The 27441-nt window shown below is 49.4% G+C and overlaps 1 protein-coding gene across 5 annotated transcripts in view; it reads left to right on the forward strand.

Moving 5' to 3' along the window:
- The window catches only part of ZNF423 (zinc finger protein 423), a 209498-nt gene that overhangs the window by 22328 nt on the left and 159729 nt on the right, over nt 1–27441 (forward strand). For 4 of the 5 annotated variants that reach the window (XM_068693087.1, XM_068693083.1, XM_068693086.1 and 1 more), the window contains exon 2: nt 10335–10394. The exons of the other annotated variant lie outside the window; for it this stretch is intronic. In XM_068693087.1, coding sequence (XP_068549188.1) covers nt 10335–10394 — 60 coding nt within the window. The remainder of the gene's footprint in view (nt 1–10334; nt 10395–27441) is intronic. 5 annotated transcript variants of the gene reach the window in all.

The raw sequence follows: 27441 nt of genomic DNA on the forward strand, positions 1-27441 counted from the left end.
TGTAAGGAGGAAAATGAGGGTGTTTGCTGCTGCCCTCGGTGCCCTCTTTGTTTCCACAGACGCTTTCAGAGCTGCTGTCCGGGGCTTTTATACTTTTCAGCTGGGCCTTTCCTGTCCAGATGTACTCGCCCACCCTGCTTTTGGCTGGGACGGAGTTAATTTACTTCCTAGTAGCTCCTGTGGCGCTCTGCTTTGGATTTGTGATGAAAACTGCTGATAGCAGGCGGATGTCGTAGCTGCTGCTGAGTGTGCTTGCCCAGAGCCCAGTCCTTTCTGCTCCTTGCCCTGCCCACCAGCGAGCAGGCTGGGGTGCTGAGGGATGCTGAGGGACCCCAGCTCTGCTGTGCCACGGAGTGTGCTTGTGGTAGAAGCAGGGGGAGAGGAAGGAGCAGCGGGGACGCTGGGAGCGATGGCACACCCGTTGTGTGGTGGCCCCGCTCTCCTGGCCGTGGTGGAACATCTGCCTGTGGTGGGAGGCAGCACCTGAATTCCTCCTCATGCTCTGCTTTTGCAGTGTTTGCTTTCTCTCCCAAACTGCCTTCACCCCAACCCACGAGTAGCACCCACATTTTTGTGCAAGGACTGAACAGGCGCATGTCCCCTGCCCCGTCTTTATAGGCGTGTTTTCACACGAGGGCCACAGCCTGGCACAACCCCGGCTGTGATCCTGTGCCGCTGCCTGTGAGGCTTTGCAGGCTGGGAGGTGCAGCCTGGCGCGGCCTCGGCCCCGTGCCCGAGCGGCTGCAGCGTGCCTGGGTGTTCGCTCGCGGTGGAGAGCGAGATAAGTACGTGTCCCTTCAGCGTTTTATGAAACAAAGTAATGCAGATATCCATAAGTGAGACATGACACGAAGCGTACTGATAGTAAGTTTGGAATAGTTCTGGGAGTTAAGAATTTACATGTCTTTATTAATTATTAGATGTTATTAGTGAGTGACTAAGGAACTGGGAAGCTCTAAGCGTTCTTTTGAAGTAGTGTACCCAAATTAGGCTAAATAAATAAATAAATCTGAAAATGTCGGGAAACGTCTGCTCTAATGAATTTTCTAAATACACAAATCACACTTATTAAATCAGTGGATCTTTTAGCTGTAAAAATATTATTACTGTTACACGGGGGAAATCCATTCAGAATTATAAAATATTTGGAAACTCTTTCCATGTTTCGCTTCGATGGAAAGGTTGTGAGATTAATACGAATAGAAAAGAGTAGGTTTGGGGATTAAGTTTTTCAAAGCCAGCTTTCCCCCTTCTTTGTGTGTGCGCCGTTTTTCAATAAGAACTGTGTTCCCCTTTTAGTCTTGTTTAAAATAAACTACGTGTATAACAAGACGTTGAAATTTATTTATGGTATGTTAGCACTAAGGACAGGTTGTTAAGGGGTCATAAAAAATATTAGTTTCCACTTTATGGCGGCCGCGTTGGTTTTTCTTCAAATTAAATTTGACGCTACGAAGGGATATATGTGATATATAAAACGTTCTCTCCCTCACTGTAATTTCTTTCGCTGTAACGTGGCCACAAGTCTCGTCTTTCAAGGAGACAAATCTCCGCTGGGGGGCTTCTCCCGGCCGGGGCGGTGACACCCCGGCAGCGCTGCCCTGCCCGTGGGTCCTTCTGGGGGGTCCCAGACACTTCTCATGGTGCTGGAGGAGGTGCTGGATTCCCCATGTGTGAGCTCTCAGACCGGCTTTTATCTACCCTTTTATCTGTATTTTACCCTGTGGTATTTAATTCATACCAGTCGTGCGTTCCTTCGTCAAAATATTGAGGCTTGTGTACGAGAGGCTGACCTTCCTGTGAGCGTTTATCAGGCAGTTCAGAAGAGCGCATTGTTTTATTATTAAAGTACAATTTATGAAACAGAAATGATCATAGATGCAAATTTATACTTCACACATTTTTTTTTTCTTAATAAGAATATGTATATTTTCATCTGGGGAGAAAGCAGCATTAGAATGAGAGCGCCTGGGGAGTGTTGCCATACCCGTGCACAGAGGCGTGCACACGCCTGCATGCACAAAGAGCCACAGGGAGCTGTTTGCTAGAGCCACAGACCCCTGCCAACAGCCCCAAAACGCCTGCTCCCCCACAACAGCTGCCCCCGTCCCATCATCGGGTGTGGAGCCGGCACAGCGGCAGCCCGGCGTGGCTGTGCTTTGGGAAACTCGTTTCGTTCAGACTGGGACCAGCACCAAAGAGGAGGGGTAAGGGGAAATAACACCACTCGCCAGATGGGTTTTTCCAAGCCCTCACGGCTCTAATTAACGTGGCTGGTCAGGAAAGGCCTCCTCTCTTCCTTTTCCTGTGCTACCTGCTCTGGAAACAGAGCTGACCAACTTAAAAAAAAAAACAACACTCAGAGTTGGAAGGATTAGCAGCAAGGAGCAGTGCGTTTCTTTAGGCTGAGGGGAGGAGATCCAGCTGGAGACTCTTTCCAGCTCTGCTGAGCAGCCCTGGTGCCGGATGGGGTGTCGGTGGGGCAGCAGGTGTGAGGGGTGCGGGCATCCTGACCCCAAACCTGCTTCTGAGGAGGGTGGAGGAAGAGGCTGATGTCTGTAAGAGCAGGGCTGTGCAGCTTGCCATGCCATCCACGCCCCTGAGGCAGTCGCTGCTGTTTTGGTCGTCTTCTGTTCTTTTTATCACATGTGCGGTGTGAATTGTTGTGACGTCAAACTTGAGCACGAGTCCAAAAGCTTGGTGAGGGGAAGCTGCGAGCGGCTGGGTGCTGGGGTGCTGCTGCCATGGGAGGCCCCGTGCCTGCTCCTGCCCGTCCCAGTGAAACGCACGGGGAAAATTGGCAACAAGGCAGGAGCGGTTTTGGGGGAGGCTTTGCAGCTTGCTGCTGGAGGAAAGGAGGAGGCAGCTTTTGAGTTCAGAGCTGCACTAGGCTTGGACAAAGCAGGAACCCTGCAGGCCGGGGTGATGGCAGTTGGCAGCAGTGGGGAGCAGCGCGTGGTCCCGGTCGGTGTTTCGGGTGGCACGGTCTCTTGCCACTAGGGCAGGATGAGGAGTAAGGAGCTACAGCCACACTGCCCGTCTGCAGGTCCTAGTTGTCTACTTCTGTTCTCCCCAGGGTTAGTTCCTATTTCGATAAAAAGCACATGTAAATTAATTTCAAAACCTTCTTGCTTTGTGTTGGCAGTCTGTTAGATGTGAACCCTCAGCATCCTCATTAGCTGCCTCAAGATAGGGCAAGCACATGTAAATTATTTTATTAGGTGTCCTGTTTGTAGGGAGACTTTATAGCCTGAATGTAAAAACAGTGCTCTTTCCTGTTTTCTTTTTCTCTCTTTTTTTTTTTTTTCTTTTTTTCTTTTTTTTTTCCCCTCTCTGCACTGGAGAAGCCAAACACGCCATAGATGGGTCTGGTGAGACTCTGCCCCCCTCGGAGCGAAGCCCAGTTTGTTTGAACTTTGCGGTGCTCTGGTTTGGTTCAGAGACGTCGCTTCGTTGCAGCCACTTCTTTGCGTTGGGTTAACAAAGCAACCAAAAAGCCGGGCACAGCCCTTGGCTCTGCTGCCTCCCGATGTACGCCCCATGTTCTTCGTGCTCCTCAGCACGTGAAGGGAGGTGTTGGAGCCGCTCGGCGTCTGCACTTGCTGACCCACCCCTGGTCCGTCATTCATCACACGTCTCACCCCGCTGTCCTCCGGGGACATGGGCCCGCTGCCGGCCTGCTGGCAGAGCAGGGGATCGCCCCTCAGGCTGCAGCATCACCCCCTGGCACGGGGTCCTGGCATGGAGCTGTAGGTGTGCCAGTTCCTCCTTCCTCTGCTTTCTCAAATGGATCCCCCCGATTTCAACACGTAACCGGGTTTGTCCTCCACCAGCATTCCAGATGGAACGAGAACATTTAAACTGTTGGTTGCTGAAGTAAAATACATGTTTTACGAGCGACGTGGGGGACGTCAGATTCACCTGTTTTGTTTCACTTGAGCTTTAAAACGGCTGTTTACTCATAGTAGATCTATTTTTGAAAGAAGGCGCAGACACTATGGTGACAGTTGCCTTAGAAATGCACGTAATGAGAGAGGAGCGCGCCCGCAGGCAGCCGGCTCTCGCCTCCCTGCGGCCTCGCCAGCCGCCCGCCCGCGGCCCCCTGCCCCACCTGGGGCTGCCACAGCACCCCTGGGTGCTCCCTGGGGCTGCAGGGCACCCCTGGGTGCTCCCATCCATCTGCCTCAGAGCCGAGGGCAGTGGTGGTGTGGGGTGAGAATTGCTCCCAGCTCTCTAAAAGCACCCAGACAAGGTATCTGCCTGTTCACTTCTAGGAGCCACGAGCTTAATGTATCGCACGTTTAAGATGCTGATCCTGAGAGTAAACTGAAACGTTGCCTGTGTTTTATTACGCCGTGCACTCGTATTTATTTACATAATAGATTTTGATGGGAAATGTATGTCTCCAGTGGAGTCTGCGAATTAGAAACAAAAACTAAATATGAGCACTGGGAATAAATATGCTGCGGCCGGTGAGTCAGGTGTGTGGGCCGCGGGCAGGGCAGTGATTAGCCATTATGGATGTCCTGCAGCCTGCCTCCTGTTACCGAGAGCAGGCTTTTATTTCGAGGGATCCCGTTATGTGCTCGCAGTTACATGAAGTTTCGCTGTGGTGGCTGAAGACCCAGGCCTGTTAGCTGCGTGCAGATTTACGGTGCGGGCTGGAGCTAATGGATACTTATCAGGCAGGCTGTATTTGGTGATCGTCCATCATTTGCTCATTAAACAGTGTATCTAAGTGATTCTCATTTCCTCCCTGCCATGTCTGGAAAGGAGGAAACTAGACACATTAGGATGGAATATTAATGTCCTGGAGGATTTAGCCACCCATAATTAGATCTTCTTTGCATAAACCTGCTAGTGCTACCTTATTTTGTTGTTTGTTTTGTTCTCCTTAATCATCTCTGCATCTTTTCCTGTTCCTATATTTCTTTGCATTTCTTTCTCATTTTTCCTTTGTAATTCTGTTCCATTTGTCTCATCCTTCTTCCTTTTTTTTGTTTTTCTTTTTCCCTGACCTACTGAGCACAGCAGCCTGGGTTTCCCCACTCCTCCCTCCTTTGCACAAAAAGGCTGACTTTGCCAGCAAAAACCACGTTCCCTGCCAAGCCCTGTAACTGACTTTGGAGAAAAGCAGCTAGAGAACTTGTGCAAATTTAGGCTCTGAACTAGCTAAATAAGCCATGTCAGTAAGCTCTCTTGTCTTATTCCCTGGCCTGCTGGCCTGTGAAAGCACAGATGTATAATGCTCCTATTTAACGGGGGAAGAAAATGCTGGCCAGAGGCCACCGATGGCTGACGGGGCTGGGCAGCAGGGAGAGACGAGGGAGCCGCTGGGCTCGTCCCCTCTGCGAGCTGAGAGTGACAGTGCCAAGGGAAAGGTGCCGGCGAGCTCGTGGTTTTGGGGCTCCTGCAGGGGACAGACTGCAGGCTAGGATGAGCATTGAGGCACCAGCACTTCCCTTCCATCCGCAAGGTGAGGTGGATGCCCCAGGACATGCTCTCTGGTGTGTGTTCCCCATACCCTGTGAAGCCCCACGACTCGCAAGCCGATCTGCACCTCAAGATGTGCCTTGATTTGCAGCGCTCCAGCCATAAAGTTTTAAGCATCCTCCACTCCCTTGGACTTGACTGGCATTGAAGCTGCTCCACGTTTCGCAGGATCAGATCCCAGCTGGGCACATGGGGCTCGGCCTGGTGTGTGGGTTTGGCAGTGTATGGCTTTGTGTGAAGACTGCGGCAGAGCAGAGGCTGGGTCAGACAGCATTGAAGTGTGCATCTGAAAGGCAGAGAAGAACCCAAAGATTTGGGAACGTCACAGAGATCTTGCTTGCAAATACCCCCAGACAGGTCAGGGAAAATGTGTGATCGTTGTGCGAGTGGCTTGGGAGGCAGGCCTGGTGCTGGAGCATTTCTCTAGAGGGAGAGCAGTGAATCTTGACTCGTGTGTTGCAGCTAACATGCATCCGTCACTGAGACTTCCCTGAGTTTGTCTGAGAGCAGTCTGTCATAAACAACATCTGATAAAATCCTCCAAGCATGGCACCTGTGTTTGACACTCGGGCTCTCAGGTTCATGGTGCTCAAGCTCGGGCTGCAGGCGGTGGCGTGGCTCCATCCAACTGCAACTCCTCGCCACAGCCCCGTGTAGGGATGCCTCCTGGCCAGGCCTCACACAGCCATGGTTCCTGGAGGTTTAGTGTGCGTATCAGGGAGTTTTTGTGTTACGAGAAGAATTAAACCGGTCCTCGAAGCCTGTGTAATAGGATAAGGGAGCACGCACATGCCATCTGAATTGCTGAGGGCTGCTGCTCGCTTGTAAAGCTTGATTGCATCTAGAAATCAACATTTGGTTCAGAAGCGTCTTCCTTTGATAAGGTTAACTTCTTTCCTGGGAGTGATAAAGTGTTAAATAAGCACTGTGGCTGTGAATGGAGCGCAGGTAATGGTAGCCCCATAAATAGATGCTCTCGCTCTTGGGGAAATGGATGCTGAAGCCTGTCAGAAGTTTTTCTGAGCACAAAGAACTGAAATCTCTGTGCCTGCAGCACTCGTGACCTAGCAATTAAATCAGCATCCTTGGAGAGCCAAGGATGGCTGAGACAAGTGGGCAAAAGGAAAATATTTGGGGTGCACGGGAGTGCCATGCTGCGATGTCACCCCTTGGCCATGGCTGTGCTGCCCTTGCCCTGGGTCTTGTGCCCAGATCCCTCATCTGCTCTGCTTGGGGGGCATGCAATGGGGCCCCCAGTGCTGGGGAATAATGGGGGCAGAATGGGAAAAACAAAAACAAAACAAACAAACAAACAAAACAAAACAAAACAAACACAAAAGTTGATGCTTTAGATATAGAAATCCTGTGCTGTGGACATTGATATGAAGGTTTAGTACTTTAGAGCAGTGAAGCAGATACAACATCTCTGGTTGCTCTGTGAAATCTCAGCTTTCCCTATGAAACTGTGCTGGTTCCCTGCCGTGTTCCCAGGCTGCAGGATGTGCCAGATGGCAGTGGGGCTCCGCTGTGCCCGTATCCTGCTGGGGCCGAGCATCGGGGTGTGGGGTGTGCGCCTGCATGCCCCCAGGTGAGCCAGCACAGGGCCAGGGTCTGGTCCCTGGCTTCAGCAACTGTGATCGTCTGGTGTGTCTCAGAAAGCCTATTTTCTTGCTAATGAAATGGGAGTTATTCTACTGTGCTACGTATTGTGAAAGTAATCACGTCGAACACTTTGTACCTCTTCGTGGGCTTTTTTCCCCCATTACGGCTGCTTAAATAATAGCATCCACAAAGTGAGTGGTAATACAAACTGGCCACCTGAGTCAAACTAGGTTTCAAGGAGTGACAGCCAAAATATTAAGAAACTGAAGCTTTAACTGAAAAATCAGCTGAAGTAAATTACTCTGGCTGATATTATGGGCCAAGGGTGGTTCTGCCTCAGTTCTCCACAGTGAGAGCTGGGAACCCTTCCCAGCCGCAGCCACAGGACCTGCTGCCAACCCACCCTGCCCTCCCGGGGGTCCCAAGGCACTTCTCCCCAGACATGGCCGTGGGACTCCCTGTCCCCAACGTGAGCATCACATCGTTGAGCCTCCGACTGTCCCAGGAAAGCTCCGGCTTCCCCATGAGGCCCGTAATGGCTGGGCACAACGGAGGGCAGGCTGTAGCTGTTGCTGTTTGGCTGTGCAGGCTGATTTTGGGGAGGAAAAAAAACGTTCTGTTCCTCTGATTTCTGTGGCTTCTGCTTGCTGTCATGGCCGAGGTGAAACCACAGTGACACCCGTTCAAGCAGTGACTCACAAATAAAGGTTGACATCCAGATTAAGGTGGCCACAGACAAACCTCTCAGCTCAAAGTTGTGTTCGTGGAGGAGAGGGGAGCAGAGGCCGGGTGGGGCTGAGCACCCTCCCTATGGTCACACTGCGTGCCTGTGGCAAGACCCAACCTTCCGGAGCTTAGCCCCAGCCTCAGCCACCCTTTTACCCCTTCTCCTTCGTTATAAAAAAATTCTAATGAAAATAAAAGAAGGGAACAGTGATGCAAGCAGCGGCCAGAGGAAGACTTGCCGGCTCCTTGCCGGGAGGTGCGGCGCGGTCGGCTGCGTGGTGGCTCCGTGCAGAGCAGGGAGGAACCCGCAGCCCAAAGCAGGGCTGCAGTGCCACAGGGCGGGTTTAGGAGCCGCCGCCTTCACGTCTGTGTTCTCTGTCCCCTTTTCAGTCATTAGGGAGCAGAGCCAGTTAATGCCAGCAGAGGCAGGCTCAACCCTTTGCACTCGTGTAGGGGATCCCTAAAATTGCCGTTTTGCTGGAGCTGGCTGCCCCAAGGCAGCTCCAGGACTGGGGCAGTCTGCAGGGCCTGGCCAAAGTGAAAGGCAGCGTGTGGCTGCAACTGCTGATGGCCTGCACTGGTGTTGTGTGCTGTGGCTTGACTGTGACTGAATTTATTGCCTTTGTGTCTTTTCAGTAGACTTTTTCCCCACCCTACCTTCTAAGAGAAAATATCAAGAAATACAAAAACCCAGCATAAAATTACTAATAAAGAAACCTGTCCAAACCAACTAGCCAAAAAGCAGTCATGGAAAAAATAAAATTAAAACCTTCCACTTGTCTGAGTAAGGTATCTGAAGTATTATTTAGTTCGGGGCAAAATCCTCCTAACTTTATGTGGATTTTAATGTTAAAATGAGATATTTGTATGAAAGTGAAATTGTACTTAGGATACATAAGTACTTAGGAAACTGTACTTAGGATATTATATCCGGAGTTTTTCTATTAAGAGATGGGTCAAAATGTTAACAAGATGGCGGCTTACTGAGCACAAAATGGCGGGTGAGCCCCTAGGAGAGCGCAGGTGTGATCCCACCCGCTCCGTCCCTGTCAGTGGCTGCAGGACGTTCACAGCTTACGGGCTCCTGTCCTTCTGGAATTACCTGACATGGCCTTTGTGCTAACATGGATTTATTTCTTTTTGGGAAAAGCATAGCTGTCTGAAGTAGGACTTTGAGCAGAAGTGGCGAGTTCTCCCCTAGTTAATAAACCTGCAGCCCACCATGGCCGGCACTGTGCCCTTCTGTGCAATGTATGCTGCTTGTGAGGGCTGAACAGAAAATCGAAATTTGTCAAAGCACTGCCTGTGTAAGCTATCTCCTCTGTTCCTAATGGCTCATTGATGTCATCGATAACACCAGCCTCCACAGACAAGTTTAAAGGATGCTGGAATTCCTCAAAGGAAGAGAAAAGATGGAGAAAAAGCATAAAATCAAGAATGTTGTGATGCAAATGTGAATAATCAATGTAAATAAGCATTGCAGCAGGTTCCAGGGCTGGGCACACACGTCCCACCTGTTCAATAGCACTTGTGCTTGGGGCTTTGCAATATGGCTTTGATTTCAGTTACAGAATTATGTAGGACTTGTACTCATATCCAGCAGTATTTAGATAAAAGGTGAGAGGTTGTTCAGTGCAAGGAATAAATACTTTTCATCAGGAAATAAAGACCGGTGATTTAAATTCTTTTGGTGTCGTGGTGACAGAGCAGGCAGATGAAGGTGATCAACTTTCATGATTAAAAAGAAGAATTTCTGCAGTTACCGCTTTCAAACACACGGTCTGGCAGCAGTGAGGCTGCCACTGACTTCAGGAACAGCAGGATCGAGCTCTCAGCTAGCCTGCCTGTTGTCAGCTGGTCTCTTCGTTATTTGTAAGAATGAAATGAAATTTTATAACTCCTAACAGGCAGGTTATATACACGTCGCTTGTGAGTGCTGAGCACCTGGCTCTGACAGCTTTCACATCATCAAGCCTTAAATGCACTTATTTATGACTGTCATATTACAGAAATCGCTTGCACATTATAAGAGTATTTTTTCTTTTAATTCTGAACACGGAAGAACTGTTGTTAATGTGTTAATTATGTAAGTCAGGCAATTCTCCCTTCATGGGACAGTTCCTTACTATGATGTGTTACATGGATCTCAAAAATTACCTCTAAGTTCACAATGGTAATTTTGTACGTGTAAGTTGTTGTGAATGTACAAACTTTCAAATATGCACCTTTAGCAGCTAGGGGTACTTAAACCTCTATTAAAATTTCACGTAAACTTACAGTTAGCTATCCAGAAAGAAGCTGCAGGCAGAAATCCCATAGTTAGGTTAAAATGTAGGGAAAAACTCTACTAAATTTCCGCCTTATGAATTATTTTATGGAAAGCAGTAAGTTCTCTTTCACTGGCGCAGAAGTCTGGTAGAACACTTAATGTCATAGCAGACCTACTTTTCTGATGGTTTTGCTTTCCAGTTGGTTTGTTTCAGCAATCACAACATATTTTTGTTCTTTTTCAGTTGAAGAGGGCGAATCTTCGGATTTTGCTTTGAACTGGGACTCATCAGTGACTCAATCAGGTAAATATTTTAGGTTCTTCTGATTGCAAAAACTGCCAGAAAGCTGCCAGGCTTTTTACAGAAACTGTATTTTGTATGTCACATTCCTGTCTCAAATCCAAGACTACCCACTGCAACACAATTTTTATATCAGTTCCATATGGTCAATAAAATCTATTACATACAGAGACTAATATACTCTTATCCTCTGGAGACCCATTCCTCCTTCTTGTGGGCACACTGAAGCGGGTTGCGATTTCTCCAGTATAACTGCTTTGAAGTTTTCTGCAATGGGCACTGTTGCACATTCATTCCAATCTAATTACATTAAAGCGGCTTTAATAGGAATTTTAAACTTCAGTCTCAACTGGAATGTGTGTGTTTCTCCTCTCGGAGGAAATTGGAAAGTACTGTCGGAGCTGGAGGATGAAAGTGGTACATTGCCATGGCAGAAAGATTTAACATTTGAACCAGCTTTTGGTCTCTTTGATAGTAAGAGAACTTAAACATGTGTCTGGGACATGCTCATCTGTATTGCACTGAAAACATGAATAAAGAGAGGCTCGGGGAACGCAGCAGGATAAAACAAGCTTGTACGTAGCTGTGTAATGTGTATTGATAACGCAAATGTACGTGGCAGATCCATCTGTACTTCAACTTCGGGGTAAGTCACTAGCCACGTCCCAGTCCCTGTGTGCCACATGTGCTGATGTTTTACTGTCTGGTATGTCTTTAATGGTTATGAGATTCTCAGGATGCTCTTGGCTCTCAAGACAATTATGCCACCACTGTGCCCTCCTCCTGGGACAGGCAAGGGTGTTCTCGGCGAGACTCGGCAGTGGCGCGAAAGCCGCTCAGAAACCAAGCAGTAACACGAGCATCAATGTTGGTGCTGCCTTCCTGTTCCACACAGGCCGGCTGGGAGTCACCAGGAGATGGGCTTGCAGGAGGCTTCTCCTCCTGGAGGCAGCATCTGGCTGCTCAGCACAGCATGGGCTGCCTCGGCGTGGTGCCTCGTGGCATGGGCACATCCTTCCCCATGCCAGGGCTGCTTTGAGGGATTCTTGTTCTCTCTGTTCTTTGGTGGCCGACCCTGCCACAAGCCCTGGCGGTGCCCTTGGTGCCCCTTTGTGCCCGTGGTGGATGGTGCTGTTACTGGCCTCAGGGTGTGTTCGGCTCAACACAGGCTGAGGCTCGAAGCAGTAGCATCAGTCACTTCTGTGCAGTGGGAGTTAATTTGGGATTTGTGCATGGTAGCGGTGACTGTGCTGTAGGTGACAAAGCCTGTAAGAGGCTTTTCCCAAATTAGTTGGGTCTCCTACATTGGTCTTCATTTACTGCCATAATTATAGCTCTCATTTTACCCTACATCTGACACCTTGGATGTTTTGGAAGTGTGATTTATGGTGGCTTAAAGAAAATGTGTGCTAACTGGTGGGTTTTCCTTTCAATGCATTCAGCAGCTACACGCTTCGGCCTTGCATGCGTATAAAGGCACGGTGTGCTGTCCTGTGAGTGCAGGGCACGGGGCAGAGGCTGCAATGGGACTGAGGAGAAACCAAGAAAAAGCATCGCGCGCCGCGGTGCGTAGCGGTGTGCGGCGGAGCCTCGTTCTTGTGTGGTGTGCCTCCCCGGCTACAGCCCGTAACTGAAACCAGCCCCCGGCCCCAGCCCGCGAGACTTTCATTATGCTCTTTTATGATCTTCCTGTTTGCATTAGCTCCAGTAGGGTGATGTTGAACTTCAATAACGGGTGAAAAAACACGCTTCTACTTCTCCTTTCATGCCCCTTCCTTCCCCAGCCCCAAATGACAAGCTTGCCTCCCCTGCTTAACCCCCCAGCAGAAAAAAAAAATTAAACAAAAGGCCAAAAACCAGACTTGTTAACTCCAAAACAGTTGCCAGATGTTTCAAATTAACATACTTCTCTGCCTTCTTCTCCTGCGTGTGTTTGTACATCTCTGTGTGTGTGCAAACGCACACCAAGCGCCTTCTGAGCAGCCGTGCTGCTGCTCTGCTCCGCTGCTGCCGGCACGGGGCGAGCCGCGGGGCGAGCACGGGGCAGCGCGAGGGAGCCACGGCCAGGTAGTGCCCTTGATAGCTGTGCTTGTAAGGCCTGCGTGTCATTGAGGAGCAGCCCCGGGGAGATGCTTTTGCTGCTCGAGCTTGCTGTGTTCACCAAACCAGTGTAAGCCATGCTGGAAGCCTTCCTGGTAAGGCAAGGCGGAATTTGTGGGGCAAAGGAGCTGCTTGCGGAGATGCTCCTCGGGCGCGTTGTGCCAGGTGCTGTTTGCCATGGCAGGGCACATCAGCCTTGTGCTGGGAGAACCTGCCACAGTGGGATTTCAATACTTCAGATGCAACTAGGAATAGTTTTAGGATTCTTTTCTTTTTGGGTTGGCACCTTAGGGGCTGTATGCACTGACCCAAAGGGTTGGCAGAGTGCGCAGGGAGGCGCAGGTTGCCCCCTGCCCTGGAAAGCACCGGCGGTGCCCACCAGCCCTGTTTACAAGGGGCATCCTGCAAGTGCCCTTCCTCTTCCGTTCTCATCACTGTTTTTCCTTCATGCAGCGGGAAGGAAAGCTCTTCCTTTCCTCTCCCTCCCCGAGGACCGAGCTTGCTGGTGCAGAGCCCACCAGTAGCACTCGCTGCCGGCAGCAGGTCCGGCTCCCGTCCCGGCCGAGGAGCGTGGTGGGGTCCCCGCTGCCCCCAGCAGCCCCCAGCCCCCGGCTCAGCCCTGCCCTGCTTGGGGGCTCGCTGCTGCCTCGGAGCCAGGAAAGCAAAGCTCAGCGTCTGCCTGGCTGGGCCCTTGTTTGCAGCGCTGCGTTGCTGTTGCAATACATCACGAGAGCATTATCTTGAGGAGCAGCAAGGGACGTTTTAAAGAAGTAAAAAGTCTTACTAAATATACAGAGAATTTAAGGCATTTTAAAGACCTATGGAAGCATTGTACATGGGGGTTGCTGGGGAGTTTCTCATTAGCCTGGCTGTGGGGCCCTGGGGAAGCTCAGCCAAATTGTCTGGGGCACGCAGAGCAGATTCTGCATTCTCATTGGGATCCCGCAGACCTAAAAGCCTGAATTTTATTTTTTTCCTATTCTTGAGGTAACTGGGTGTATCTCCGTACGCAGCTACGGGCTGTGGTACCGAGCGAGAAGGGGGCTGGGGAGCAGGGCTGGGGACCTGCAGCAGGCGCTGGGGGCGAGTGGCTCTGCTGCTCCTGCCTGCGCCGGAGGGGGTGAGCGAGCAGGAGACACGAGCGTGGTGCTGTCACAGTATTCCTGACATCACAAACTGCAAGGACAGGCTGTTACCCCCGTCAGCTCCAGGCCCCCCGTGCCCATCTCACTACTTGCTGCAGTCCCCACGTGCGGGGGATGTGTTAGCAAAGTGCAGCACGGGGAGAAATGTTTTAGGACGCAGGCATCTGGTGTTTTGTCAGCAGGAGTTCCCGTACGGACTTGTTTTGTCCAGGGTGCAGCTTCAGAGCTCTAGTTGCTTTCTTCAATTTCTCTTAAAGTTTTTTTTTCTTTTAAGGGAAGGGAGTTCAAGAAAAAAGGGGAAGTAGCAGCTTTTCAGAAATGAACCACAAAAACAATAATTGAAAAAAAAAAACACAACAAAACAAAACCCCAAGCTGCGGTCTCTCCTCTCCCCTCTCTTCCGCTTTGCACGGTGTCTCCCAGCTATGTAAATCTCAACTTTTGCCTGCTGCCTCAGCAGGGGAACACCTTTACACTGCCTGGGGGCCATTGGAGCCGCGTGGGGGTGAGGCAGCTGCTGGCGTCCCTCAGACGTCCTCCCACTGCCCTGGGCATGGCCTGGTGCCCACTGGGGTCGCTGTCCTGGTGCTCACTGGGGCCACCGTCCTGGTGGGTCCCGGTCCCTGCTGCGCCCAGGGCTGTCCCCGCTCTCTGCTCCTGCCAAACCCCCTGGAGTGGGCTGGCAGGGGCTCGAGGCTGGGCAGACACCCTCAGAATGAAATTCCAGAATTGTGCAAACCATCGAGAAGGTCAGTAACAACTTGGCGAGCATTAGAAACCTATTAGCTCGTAGGTACTCTGGAATCGCCCGTCCTGAGCACCTTTACAAGCTCAGACATCTTCTAAAAGCTGATCTCATCGGTAAATCAATACTCCAGCATTCTGACTGCAGCACGTAAGGGTTTCCAAAGAAATAAACCCTTGAACTGTATTAGCAAAGAACATAACAGACTTTGGTAACTTTGGTATATTTTTTCAATCTACCATGAAACGTTTGATCTCGACTGATGGATTTTCTTACGTTGGTTCTAAAAACAACATCCCTGCCTCCACGTGGACCTGCAGCATGCAGCCTGGCTAGTGTAGGCTGAGGTTCTCAACATTTTAAATATCTGCTGTGGAGTCAGCCAAAACCCAAAGAGATGCAAAGTACAGACGAAGCTGCAGAAGCTCGCAGCCCCCTCCCTCCCTGGGGACGTTTGAGGTGGTGGCTGTCTTGTGGGCTGCCTGGGGGACACGGTGACACCAGTTCCTTCCCCTTTGTCCTAGTGGGAAGGACACACGCAGCGGCCGGGCGGAGGGGCCTCATCCTGTGCCCTACAAGCACGCAGCTCCTCTGGAGCTGTGCTCAGGAGGCAGTGCCAAGCCCGCCTGCCACACGGAGACGCCGGGATGTCTGACATCCCACCCAGCGTTGCTCTGCCTCCCCAGAGCCAAGAGAGGCCTCTCGGTTCAGGCTTTCAAGCCTACACTTACCCACTTACATGCACTGGTTCCCAAATCTCACTGCTTTTCCATGCTCTTGCCCAAGAAGATGTCGCCTTAACCCCCTGGCAAACAGCTCTAAGGTTTAAGCGTGTTTATGCCAAGTAGAGCTTTTATTTTCCTTGGTAACATTCGTTTTTAGGATGTGACACTGTATGTCCTTTCAGAACAGGGAAAGTTTTAAATTCTTTTTTAAATAGAATTATTTTTTTAACTTCAGTCTCTTACTTATGATACTTATTGCGTAGCTTTTGTAGTATTTCCTCAAACAGAAGGTGAAGTGATGGAAAGTGCGTGATGCTCAGCTCGTGTGGTCGCGGGAGCTTGGTCAGCACCTAAGACAGACATAAGATTGTTGGAGCCAACATAAATTACTTGCATTATTTGTTTTTATACTATAAACCCCGTCAGATTCTTCTGTTGATTGCAGCTCAGGGCACAGCCCTGCGCCCACAGGTTGGTGGTGGGAACGGGGACAGCTGGTGGCAGGGTGCTGTGGTGCCTGGAGTAATAGGGTCCCCCCCTGCCCCATCTGCATCAGGGACAGGGAACAGGACCCAAAGCTCCACCAGCAGAGCCCCTGGCTGGTGTGGGAATGGCCACCCCAGGAGCCTGCAGGGGCATCTCTGGTGGCGTGGGGCTGTTGGTGCTGCTGGCCTGGCTGGGAGGGAGCCTCCCGCAAGGAGCAGCGGTCCTCAGCTGTGAGCACAGCACGGGTGGCGGTATTTAAATTAGAAGCACACACCTGTGTATTACGGCATTTCCTAGAAAATACTTACTATTAAAAATGTTAATTGGGAAAATTATAGCGATAGCACAGAGGAGGAGAATTAATTTCCATCGTAAAAGAGGGGAGGAAAAAAAAGCTTATCTGGAAGGGAGCTACGGAGTGCTCCCCCTGCCCCTCACCCACCCCTTCACTTTGAAAACAAATCTGCCTAAGAAAAGCCGAGCAAGTGGAGTGTTCCTTAGTCTGTCGCTAGTGTTGCTGGACTTCCCAGCACTGAAAACACTGCAGGCACCATCTGCAGAGCGCTGGATTTCCTCAGCCCTGCTGAGCCGCGCGATGCCGGCAGCGCTGCCCTCAGCACTGCCGTGCTCCGCGGGAGCCCGTGGTTGGGGCCACTTATGGATAGCGGGGTCCTGGGCTCACCTCTGAGGTCTGTGAGCTGAGCAGGGCCCCCAGGGGCTGGGTGACATTCCCGTGGGCACCCTGGATGGGGTGTCCTGCTTGGGACCAACCCTCCTGGGCTCCCTTTCGGGTCCCCGCAGGAGTGGCCGCGCTGACAGGCTGCAGGGTGCAGCCGGGCACCTTCTTGTCCGCTCCTCTTCCTTCCTGGGCTCTCCTTCGCTGACACTACCTTGTCCCCTCTTGCTGCACAAGCAAAGGGATGTGCTCAGATGAACATTTTCTGTGTTTTTAGATGAAAATTATATCTGTTGTTTACAAAAGCCCTCAGGGGCATAACTAGCAGTAATGGGCTAAAGTAGAGCAAAGGAGATCCTGGGCTGAATATCAAGAAACATTTCCCAGTAGTGAGATCTAATAGGCTCTGGTATTATCTCCCATCACTTCAGTCATTTTCAAGCTGGACTGGACAAAGCGCTTGAAAATATACTGGAGGAACAGCCTGATGTTGCAGAGGGATGGATAAGATCACCTGATAAGTCCTCCTCATTTCTAATTTATCCAGCTCTGCCACACTCTGGATTTACTAATATCCTGCAGATTTGGCGACAGATGCAGACTGAATGCTCTGGCAAATCACGCTTTCTAGAGCCTATTTCAGTAAATCACTTTGATGTAGGATCTCGAGGCACTTTACAAATGCTAATTAAGTCTCCCAGCCGAGCAGAAAGTGTTCCTAGTGCCCCATGCCCGTGTGGCCTTGCCTCTGTGTCATGCACCGTGCCGCGGGTCGTCCTGCGTGGGCTGCGGCTCTGGGACTTGCTCGGAGCTGCTTCTGCAGGACCAAGAGCACAGATCCCATCCTGCAGGGGCAGGGGAAGCTGCAGAAGAGGTGGCGATGGACTTCACCTTTGTGGAGGCAGGCAGCAGAAGGGTTGAAGGAAAGTCTCCTGGTGAACGATCTCTTTGGTTTTTACTGCAGCTCCTGCACTCCTTCGACTAATTCACACGTTGCAGTTGTAACTGGTAGCTCAAAGCTCCCAGCCTGAATAAATGTGAAACAGGAACGGCAGAATATATTACATTGGCCTGTGCTTAAAGGGGAAAAAATCAATACAAAAATAATGCCGCAGTGGTGGATCCCCACTAATCATTCTTCTTGAGAATAAAGCAAATTGTGCCAGTCCTCAGAATGGGATTTTGTAAACGAGGCTGTGAAAGAAGGAAAACACAGGGAATAAACAAACTCCGCTGCTGTTCTCTGGGTAAGGCCGTGGGTAAGGAACTCTGCAGTGAAGGACTGCGTGAAATCCGTGGTGCTGTGCCCAAATAATCCTCGCTTAGTCAGTAGAGGAGACTAGAATCGTTTGGGTTGGAAGGGACCTCTAGTGGGTCTTGTTCAACATTGACCTGCTTGGAAATGTTTCAGCAACCCCTACCTCTGTGTTTTGGGTTAAATTGTCTTTAACTGTTAAGCTTATAAAGCAAGAGTATAAGTACGGTTACTGTAGTGTAAGGGTGTGCAGAAAATGGGAAAATAAGGTCAAAGACTCATGGGGAAAGAAGAATTTTGAAAGCTAACATAGCCTGAAATTTCCAATATTGGAAGATACGTTTGCATTTCTGTCATTTAGTGCCTAAAGCAGCCTTTTCAGGACTGGCTACGAGGAATTACGGTGTCACTGTCAAAACAAAGCAAGTTCATCTCATAAGCTGCTATTTGTTGTCTGCAGAGTCAGCTGAGGAACCTGCTAAATGAGGTTTGGGATGCCCGATGGCTCTCACTCGGACACAAGCGACCCGTGCGTGGCGCGGTGAAGACGCCCGGATGCGTGCGGAGCGCTGTGTGCGTGGCAGAGGTGCAGGGCCCGCCGCGCTCTGCCGACCCCTGAGTTCATCCCGGCTGCGACCGGGCCCCTGCGTGCCCGCCTGTGTCACCAGCCGGGCCTCCTCGCTCCGTTGGGTGGCTTTGGCATTCGTCAGGAGAAATTATTAGACAGTTGGAAAATGCTAAAGAGAGAGGAGAAAACCAGCGCGCTTTGCTTGGAAGCGCTGTCTGTGCTGCGTAGAGCTCTGACAAGATCAAGCCTCTAATTAAATTATCTGGCACGTGGACAATTCTGTTGCGAGATCTGCTGAGCTAATGCGTAGCCCTTAGCTAGTACGGGCTCCGAATCAGGAGCACCAAAGAGATGATTTGCATCAGGCCGCAGCCTGCTTTAAAAAATTCTGGTGAGATGTGAGGCCCGTGCCGTTAATTGCCAGTTAGCACATTGTAATTGCTGTAATTATTTGCGAGGCAAATGATGTCAGGGACTTAACGCTGCACCGTTCTTAGTACTTCGCGCGTTGGCGACCCACGAAGTCCTGCGCTAGGAGCGTGGCCGGGCGGCTGTGGAGCGGGACGGCCGCTGGCAGCTGGCTGCCGTGGGCAGGCTGTGGCCGTGCTGCGCAGCCACGAAGCGGGGCCACGTCCAGCCCACGTCCAGCCCACATCCAGCTGCAGCCACGAGGGCGGCAAGGCACCGAGTGGTGGCCTCGGATGCTGGCCGTGGGCCTGCAGCGGCATCGCCAGGCCGGGCGGGAGCCCCGGTGCCGCCCGCCAGCCCCTCGCCTCCGCCCTGCGCCGCCAAAGTGGGCCAGAAGCTCCTCCGGGTGGGATTAGAGGGACGCGTAATAGATTAGAGATCAAAAATGTTAATTAAGAACTGGTCTCTTCTAATAAGATGCCTTCAAGGGCACGGCACCAAAAATGAGGAAATATCTCATTTTGGCAACAGTGCTGGGGCTGTAATGAGGCTGGGGTGAGGGTAAGGGGGCAAGGACCGCAGGCCTCCTGCTAAGGGCTTCTCCTTCAGAAGGAGAAAGTCAATTAGCAATAAAATCGTAAATCTAATGGGCAGAACGGTGCTACTCGAATGCTAACCAGCAGCACGTGGATTAGATGTGTGCGTTCAGCTTGACGTTTTCTCGGGGATATACCAGCACTTTGTGGTGGGTGAAGGTGGGCAACGCCAGCTTGTTGGTACTGAAGCTGCAGTGGGGCAACGGGGCTGAAAATAGCTGCTTTTGTTGGAAACTTGGGCACATTTGAAGTGAATCCGTGCAATGTGCTTTCCTAACTTAATTGTCAAGACACGGAAAGTGTGCGCCTCCACTGCTGGCAGCAAGCTCCTCGGCACGGTGTCTGGGAGAAGCACTTACTGCTCTGCAGACGGGTGAAGAGGAGCAGCTTGGAGCTCGTGTCCCAGGTTCCTGCAGGGGGGAGAGGTTTGCGTTTCACAAATAAAATGATGCACAAGTATTACTTTTATGTTTAAAACACAAAAGGTGCTTTTGAGGGCTAAGATGCTTATTGCATCATTATAATTGAAGAAAGCACATTTATTTTCTTAATCTTTAGCATCCTAGTTGTGAAGTTGTGCCTCTGCTGTTAGATTTCTTCTAGTAAACTCTTCAAAGCTCCAAAAAGGAAACAAACAAACAAACAAAAAGACATTTAATTGCACTAACCCTTGTGGTGGGGTGATGGGATTTTGTGTCCGGCTTCACCCCGTGCTTGCCCCCCACACAGCTCAGAGCTGAAAGCCGCAGCGGCTCCTCAGCCAGTTACTCGCTAGCACAAAATGGAGGGACCCTGTAGGCAAATTTCTTCCCTCTCAGCTGGGAGCTTTCATTCGGATAAAGAAAGCCACCGGCACAGCGAGGCTCTCTGCACAGCCTGTGTATGTTTTAGGGCTCTGGCTGTTGTTTGAGCCAAACGAGAGCGAATTTCCCATTTGATAGAAATACCATGGGCAGGCGCTATCTGTCAGCGTGTGTGTGCGCAACGAGCTGGGACTCGACTGAAGCGGCTTGGCAGAAAAAAGCCCTCTGACAATGGCCCGAAATTCAGATTTGTTGCCGCGGCCGCGTGTGCTTTATCTTCATCTGGTGCGTGCGTCTCCAGCAGAAGCGTGCGCTTGGAGCGGGGGGAGGCGAGCGGTGCCTCTCCCACCCACCCCTCTGTAACCCAGCAGGGGCTGGGGGCCGTGGGGTGGTGGCGGTGTTCAGCTCGGATCGCACCCGTAGGCAGCTCTCAGTTCAAAGGACACCAAATTCCCCTGCCCTGCTTTTGTCAGGAAAGTGAATACAAGAGGGTGTTGCCACTCACAGAAGGAAAAGCAGGGACCAGTTTAATATCCAAAGACTTAAATCAGATCTTTTCATAAATGTATGGTTTTGATGGGCTGATGAGCTTCATCTTTACTTGATTTCACTTCTGGAATTTGTTAAAATAAATGTGCGACTCAGACCTGAATTAGCCTTCCCCCAAGAAGGGCTACAAGCCTTTTTCACAGGCACATCAAGGGATATCGAGTGTAGCAGCAGAAAGATCGTTTCCTTCCTCGCTGTTATGAAGTTCCCCTAAAAGTCCTGAAGTCGTCTCATATGGGGCGATTTTGAAGACATTGTTCTGAACTTTTCCTCTGAGTAATTTTGAAAATTAATATTAAAAAAACAAACTGTTGGTAGGCTGTCATTGCTCTTTCAGCAGCAATGGGGAAGACTTGGGCTTTGCGTTGTTGGTTTACTCGGGTGGGTTATGCTGCAGAAATGGGGTCGGTTTGTGGTACTGCCGTTCAGACGGACAGAACGTGTGCCGTACAGAAACTGAAAAGCAGATTTAAACTTTGTTAAGTGGTTCATGTTGGGTTGTTTGTGTTTAGTACACAAGTCCAGATGACCATTTATTCTGTTGAATGAATGAGAAATGTTCTGTGTAAAAAGCGTTTGGCTCCTCTGCCTTGATCACATTAAACAAAATACATTTATTGCCAAATTTCCACAGTAGCATCCAGAAAGCATATACAGAATCAGCAGGGTTAAGCAGGTATAACCGAGAGCAGCATTTGGTCTATAATCTCATGAAAAAAAGGGTTGTACTTTTTTTTTTTTTTTTTTTTCTGAAAAAGGTGAATTGTAGGCTGATGTCTTTCGCAAGTTAGCTAATAGCTGGGTTGGCAAAACATTTTCTGGAAGGATGTTGCAGATAGCCACATTTTTTCCTCATTTCTTTTCTTTATATACTGTGTGTTCAGACAGCTGCAGTGTTGGAGACATGAGGAATATCACCTCTGCAAATGCTCTTTGCATCTCTGGGTTTGTGTTTTGACAAGCAAGTACAGATGCTTCTGTATAGCGGAATTAAATTACGTTCCATTTTCCACCCTTACTTCCAAAAAGACATCTAAGCTGATGATATGTGGGGCTTGGCATTTATGGTGTTCCGTGTGTGAAATTGAAATAAGAATTGGTGTTGCTGTTCCTCCAAAATAGTTTATAAAAAGAGGTGAATTCTTAAGGCTGTTTTATATATCGAGGTTGTAAACCTGTTGTATTTTAAATATCTTTTTGATTTGCAAAGAAAACCACAGCTACACCACAAGTACTGGAAGCGTTGCAGAGCCATCAGTGAACTATTAAATGAGAAAACACATCACAGGAGTTAAGAGATTTTTAGCTTGATAGTGTAATGAAATATTTCCAAAACATAGCTGGTTAATGAAGGTTGTGGCCAGACTGCATAATTGGCCGAGCACGTAGGAAGCAAAGCGCTCTGAAAACAGGCTCCTAGCTGTGTTGGCTGTAAATCGGGTGGGAGGATCAATAAAATAAAATAAACAGAAACCCTGTGCCTTAGCTGGGGGAGTGGGGCACAGGCCCCTGGGGCAGGCTCTGCAGGAGCGCCCGGTGGGTGCTCGGTGTGCGGGGAGGTGAGGAGGGGGCAGCACCCGAGGGCACCGCCTTGCGCTGTAGGAGGAGCAGTTTTGGAGGATGAAGTTCTCACGTCGCCTTTTTTTTTTTTTTTCCTTAGCTGTCAGCAACTAAAATGCAAATTCAACACCTTCAGGAGCAAACTTGGGGCTGGGCCCATGCGAAGAAATGTCCCTCTTTAAAATGGTTAATTTGTTGTTATTATCGCTTCTTACCTAGTGCAAAGTACAGAGGGAACGGGGCTGCTAAAGAGCATATCAACTAAATTAGGGTTAATTAGAAGTTCTCCCAAATAGCTGGTGCTTCATCAGCAACAGAGCAGCATGTAAATAAATCTAATTTCTCTCCAACTAAACTCTTCACAGCCTTAATTACAAGCGCAGCAACCTGCCCTCCCTCCTTCGTCTTGGTGGCAGCGGGTCACGGCGGGCTCTGGCTGCTGAGCGCCGCCTGTCCCAGCTGTCCCTCCAGGCCCAGGGGAGGCGAGGAGCTCGTGGCACCTCCAGAGGAGCCGAGGTCAGGTTGTTGGGAAGGAGCCTGAGAAGCAGAAAGCACCAGAGGACAAGGAGCAGAGAAGTCAGAAATCTGGGTGTGGGATCCTGGTGCTCAGCCGAGGGCTGGCCCACGGGATTAGTTCCTCGTTTGGCACCAGGCTCGCTAGCCTCGCTGAGGTGCCTTTATTTTATTTATAATGTTACGGAAGCCGGTGCGTTCCTTATTACGCCGTGTCACGTTTCAGCCGATCCCAAATTAATAAATGAGCAGCGGCAGAATAGCGTGCAGCACAACTCTAACAGCATGAGCCGCGCAGAAGTATATTTCACTTAGCTCAAATTTAAATACTCTACTTTGCTCGATTTAATTACGCGAAATTACTGAATTAATGGCTTTGTCAAGTGAAACGTGTAGGACTTCGGAGTTGTGCATTAAGAAAGGAATCAGAAGGGAAACTTGCGGTTCGCTTCCTTTTTGCACGTGCCCTCGCGTTGAGCACAACCTGGCGAGTGGCCGAGCCCACCGCCCGGCATCCCACACCGCTCCCAAACCGGGAGAGCTTTGGCCACTCCGAGGCATTGATTTTCAATTTTTTATTTTATTTTATTTATTTATTTTTTGCTACTGTCCGTTGCCGGTCAGTGGGTATTTGGCTCCTAAATGACTCGGGCTGCAAAACAGATTTGTGGAAAGTTAGCAAGCATTTTTCTCCACGACGCGGTCTGGGATCTGATCAGACCACAGCTGGGTGATGGCCCTGGCCCAGCCCCTGTATCCCGCATGCAAGCAGGAGCCTTCCAGAGGAAGCTGACTCCTGGCCACAGAAACCTGTCAGGTCTTTATTCCTGGACTTTTGAGGACTTCCAGGCAGGGTAACTCACCCAAGTGTGTTTTTCTTCCTGCACCAATATGTTTTTCTCTCTGTAGCTCCACCTTTTCCCTTCCCTCTGCACGGCTTACATCCCCGGGTTGCTGGCAGCAGGCCGAGTGCTGCAGCTCTGTCATTCTGTCACGATGTTAGTTTGTTTGCTTGTTAGTTTTTAATAGAAATAAAGATGAAAAAATGAAGCTGTGAATACAGATGCTCTGGGCAGTGCTAGGTTAAAGGTTGGACCAGATGATCGTAGAGGTCTTTTCCAACCTAAATGATTCTGTGAGTCTATGTAGGATCCTATAGGTTATGAAAGGCATTCCCCTTCACGATTTTTTTTTACACAAATCTGTATCTTCGGTGTGGAAAAGGGAAAAGTGCGCTTTGGCACTGGGAATGCTTTGTGGGGGCCCTGGCTGGGCTCCCCTGCTGCCACCCAGCACCGGTGCCTGCACCCCCAGGCTGCTGTGCCCCCAGGAGCTGGTGGCTGGGTCGTGTGTGCAGGGGGGACAGCTCACGGGTCTGCTCTGTCCTGGGGAAGAATAAAGGAAGCTGAGTTTAGAATTAGGCTGGGGGATTCAGCTGCTGATGTACACGGGCATGTTTGTCACTTACAATAATTACATCTTCTGTAATTTTTCTCTCCTTAAAAATCACCAGGTTTGTTTGGGTCAGCAGTTCCAGCGGCTGCTATTCCGAGCAGAACCAGCTGATACTATTTAATTAATTAATTTATTTATTTATTTTCAAATGATATGCAGCTGCAATAACAAGCCACACGTGAATTTTATTTAGCCTTCCAAATTTGCTGTCTGCTCAGGGAGCCGTACGTTTAAGACTTACAGCTACGTGGCTCCACCTTCACGTTACAAAGGCTTTGGCATGGCTGCGTGGCTGCGAGTTACACGGCGCTGGAGATGTGAAGTGGGAGCAGGATGCCACGGAGCTGCTGGGAGCAGGGCGCGTGTTTTCAGTAGAGACGTGAACAGTATTAAAGTTGACTTCACTATTAAAACGTGCATTTAAGTAAATAAAATGTAAGTGCTGTTTTTGTGCTGAAAACTTGCTCGGGTTGAGCTGTGTTATGACGGTACCATCTAATGGTTGCATGCCAAAGAGTTAAGCACATTTTCATGAAGAAGTGCACTTTCCTTTGAAGTTAATACTTGCTGCACACTAATTTCCTCATGCATATAAATTAATTTTAGATCAGTTTTGATTTGAACCTCATTATCTGGGCTGGGGATGGAAGTTACTCCCGTTCAGATGCATCTGAAGACTCTGGGAGCGGACAACGTCCTGCTGTCAGATGCAGACCATCCGTGGCACGCCAACTGCGTGTCTTTGGCAGGGCGAGAGCTTTCTGCAGACGGTAGGCAAGAAGTTTGGAGAGCTATGTGCAAACGCAGTGTTTGCTTTGTAGACCTCAGCGGCGTGCAAAGCAGGTTGCGGTTTGACATCGGACAGAGGGCGAGGCCTTGATGTTGTGAGAAGGCGGTGGTGCTGCCGCCTGCTCCGCGTGGCATTTTGGGCCGGGGAATCTCAGGGCAGATTGAGCAGAACGAAGGCGTGGTGGGAAGGGAGATGCCCCTTCCCAGGACCCCAGGTTTCTGCTTTAATGACACTCCACAAGGCGCTTGGAAGAAATTCCCCACCCTGAAGCTCGCAGAGTGCCTGCGCACAGCTGTGTGCAGGGGCTGGGATCAATAATCCGGTAGCGTCCCGGAGTCGGATGCTATTTCAGTAATTAAACATTTGGCACAGCACGGGCTGCTCAGCTCTCTTCCTCTCGTTGCATTCTTTAAAATTCACTTACAATGCTTTTTGTGGCAGGGAAGTATTTACATCCCACATTTATAATGTTAAACCAGTTGCCAAACACTGAAGAGCTGATAAACACTATGTGCTGTTAACACTATAAAGTACAATCCCACTGCTACTTGCATGCAAATAAATAATAATAACTTAGCTGCTTGTCCGCTTTTCGGTGTATAAATGCATTTGTCGCGTAGCACAGTGACATCTAAATCATTTTAGTAAAAGCACTGGAAGGGCTGAAACATTACCTGCAGGTACGATTAGGAGAAAATTTTATTGTTTGGTTGTTTTTTATGTATTTAGTTCCTTATTTGAATATTTTTAACACTTTTGAAATGGTATGATGCTTAATCATTATTGCTGGGTTTCGCTTTTTTTTTTTTTTTTCTAATTTCACTGAATTACTTTGCCTTCCTGAGGATTAGCCCACAGGCTAAAAGTTACTATAAAATATTCATTAAATCTTTTCCTGCATCTGTTACAGACACAGATATCTTTTTAATGTGCTGGTCAGTTTTGAGACTGCTGCTTTCGTTGCTATCCATAAATCATTAGCAAGTATTTTTAGTGTCATCAGTGAAAGGTTAATAGAAGCCCATAATTTTGAGATGCATCGTTTTGATTAGCTGCTCAGAAATTTCCCTGAAAAGGGGATGCGAATTGTTCCACACTGCAAACTGGAGACTGTGTCCAATTTGTGCATAAATTGCGATTGTCTTTGTAATGGGCTCCTAGGAAGGTGTGGGGTTGCCTGCAAGGTAACGATTTAAACATAAAGTGACCCTTGATGAGGGAACTGGAGTTTCAGTTTAATGCGTTTCTGTAGTTTTCCCTCACCTTCGGAGCCTTCGCATTCCACACAAATAATTCCTTCATAACAAGTGCCTTTTCAGAAGATGTATGCTGCTGACAGTTAATATAAAATTATTGCCCCTGAATGCATTTTTGTAATTACTTCCCAGAGAACTGTCTTTGTGTTAGAAGACATTTCACACTTTAGTAACATAAGTGTTTGGGGAGAACATGAGTAATAATTACAAGCAGTCTTTCAGTGAAAATAAACCTAAAAATTATAAAAAAAGCTAATGTTAAAGTTGGTTAGAGACAGTGAGGAATTTATTTAGCATGTTATGCATGCCTGTATATATCCCAAGTTTAATAACCCTTCAGTAACTAAACTTAAAAAAGCAATAAAGAACAGAGAAACTGCTTTCTAATTTTTAAGCAATAATGAAACTAAAAACTGATTAAAAGTGACATGCTACTAGAGACAGAATAAAGAAACTTAATCTGAATGCTCCTATAGGAGATTTCTGCTATAATGGAAAATGAAATGACTCACAGTTTGATCAATAAAAAAATTAGCAGCATTTAATAAAAGGTTTCTCTAGCATGTTGTCTAAAGGATGCTATGAAAGCCCTGAAATACAAGAAAAGCGGGCTGGGAGGGTGAGTTTCTGTACAGGAGCTGACGTGACTGAAAAGTCATCTGCTGGAAGGGCTGGTGGGCATCGGGTCAGAGCCTGGGTGTGATGGTCGCACTGGTTGGTGCAGCTGGACCTGAGCTCAGGCTGCCCGCTGCAAACCTGCAGGAGGGGAGCTTGGAGCCGCCTGGGTGCAGAGCAGCAGGGGCTCGGCTTCACTGCAGGAAACGGGGGGCTCGCAGCACCAGGCTCTGTCCCAGCACGGAGGTAAGGGCAGACACTTGGGATCCACCTGCTTTCCCGATGGATGTAGCAGGAGGTGCAGCACCCTGCTGAAACAGCGGGACCTTGCTAAGCTGAAGAAAGGTGCAGGGATGCTGTGCACCTACCTGAACGTTAAGGTTTTAACGCGTACCTCAATACATACAGGGTGCTGTTGTGAAACATGGTAACACGTGCTCCTAGGTCTCTGACTTCTGTACATTTTAGAAGATATATTTTAACATAACCTGTATTTTGATCCTGTGGGTCGTCACCAGCGCCCTCGTTCTTCCCTTGCCTTTCCACAAAGGCTGGCAGCCCCCAGCCCTGCTGCCCGTGCCGTCTGCTGTCAGCGCCAGACAAATGACAGCTTGGAGAGGCTGCAACGGCCAGAGCCCTAGGAGGGCACGAGGAGGTAACAATATACAATTTTCATGGTTCAAGGGTAGCCTTATCCTACTGTTCTTCATTACAGTACTGCGGTGAGATCAATTTTATTAAGTTGTAAGTCTTAGGAGGCCAACGCCATTAACTACGTGCTGGATCACACGGGGTTTTGGTGGTG

The sequence above is a fragment of the Anas acuta genome, chromosome 10, assembly GCF_963932015.1.
Source record: "Anas acuta chromosome 10, bAnaAcu1.1, whole genome shotgun sequence".
In the NCBI taxonomy this organism is placed as follows: Eukaryota; Metazoa; Chordata; class Aves; order Anseriformes; family Anatidae; genus Anas; species Anas acuta.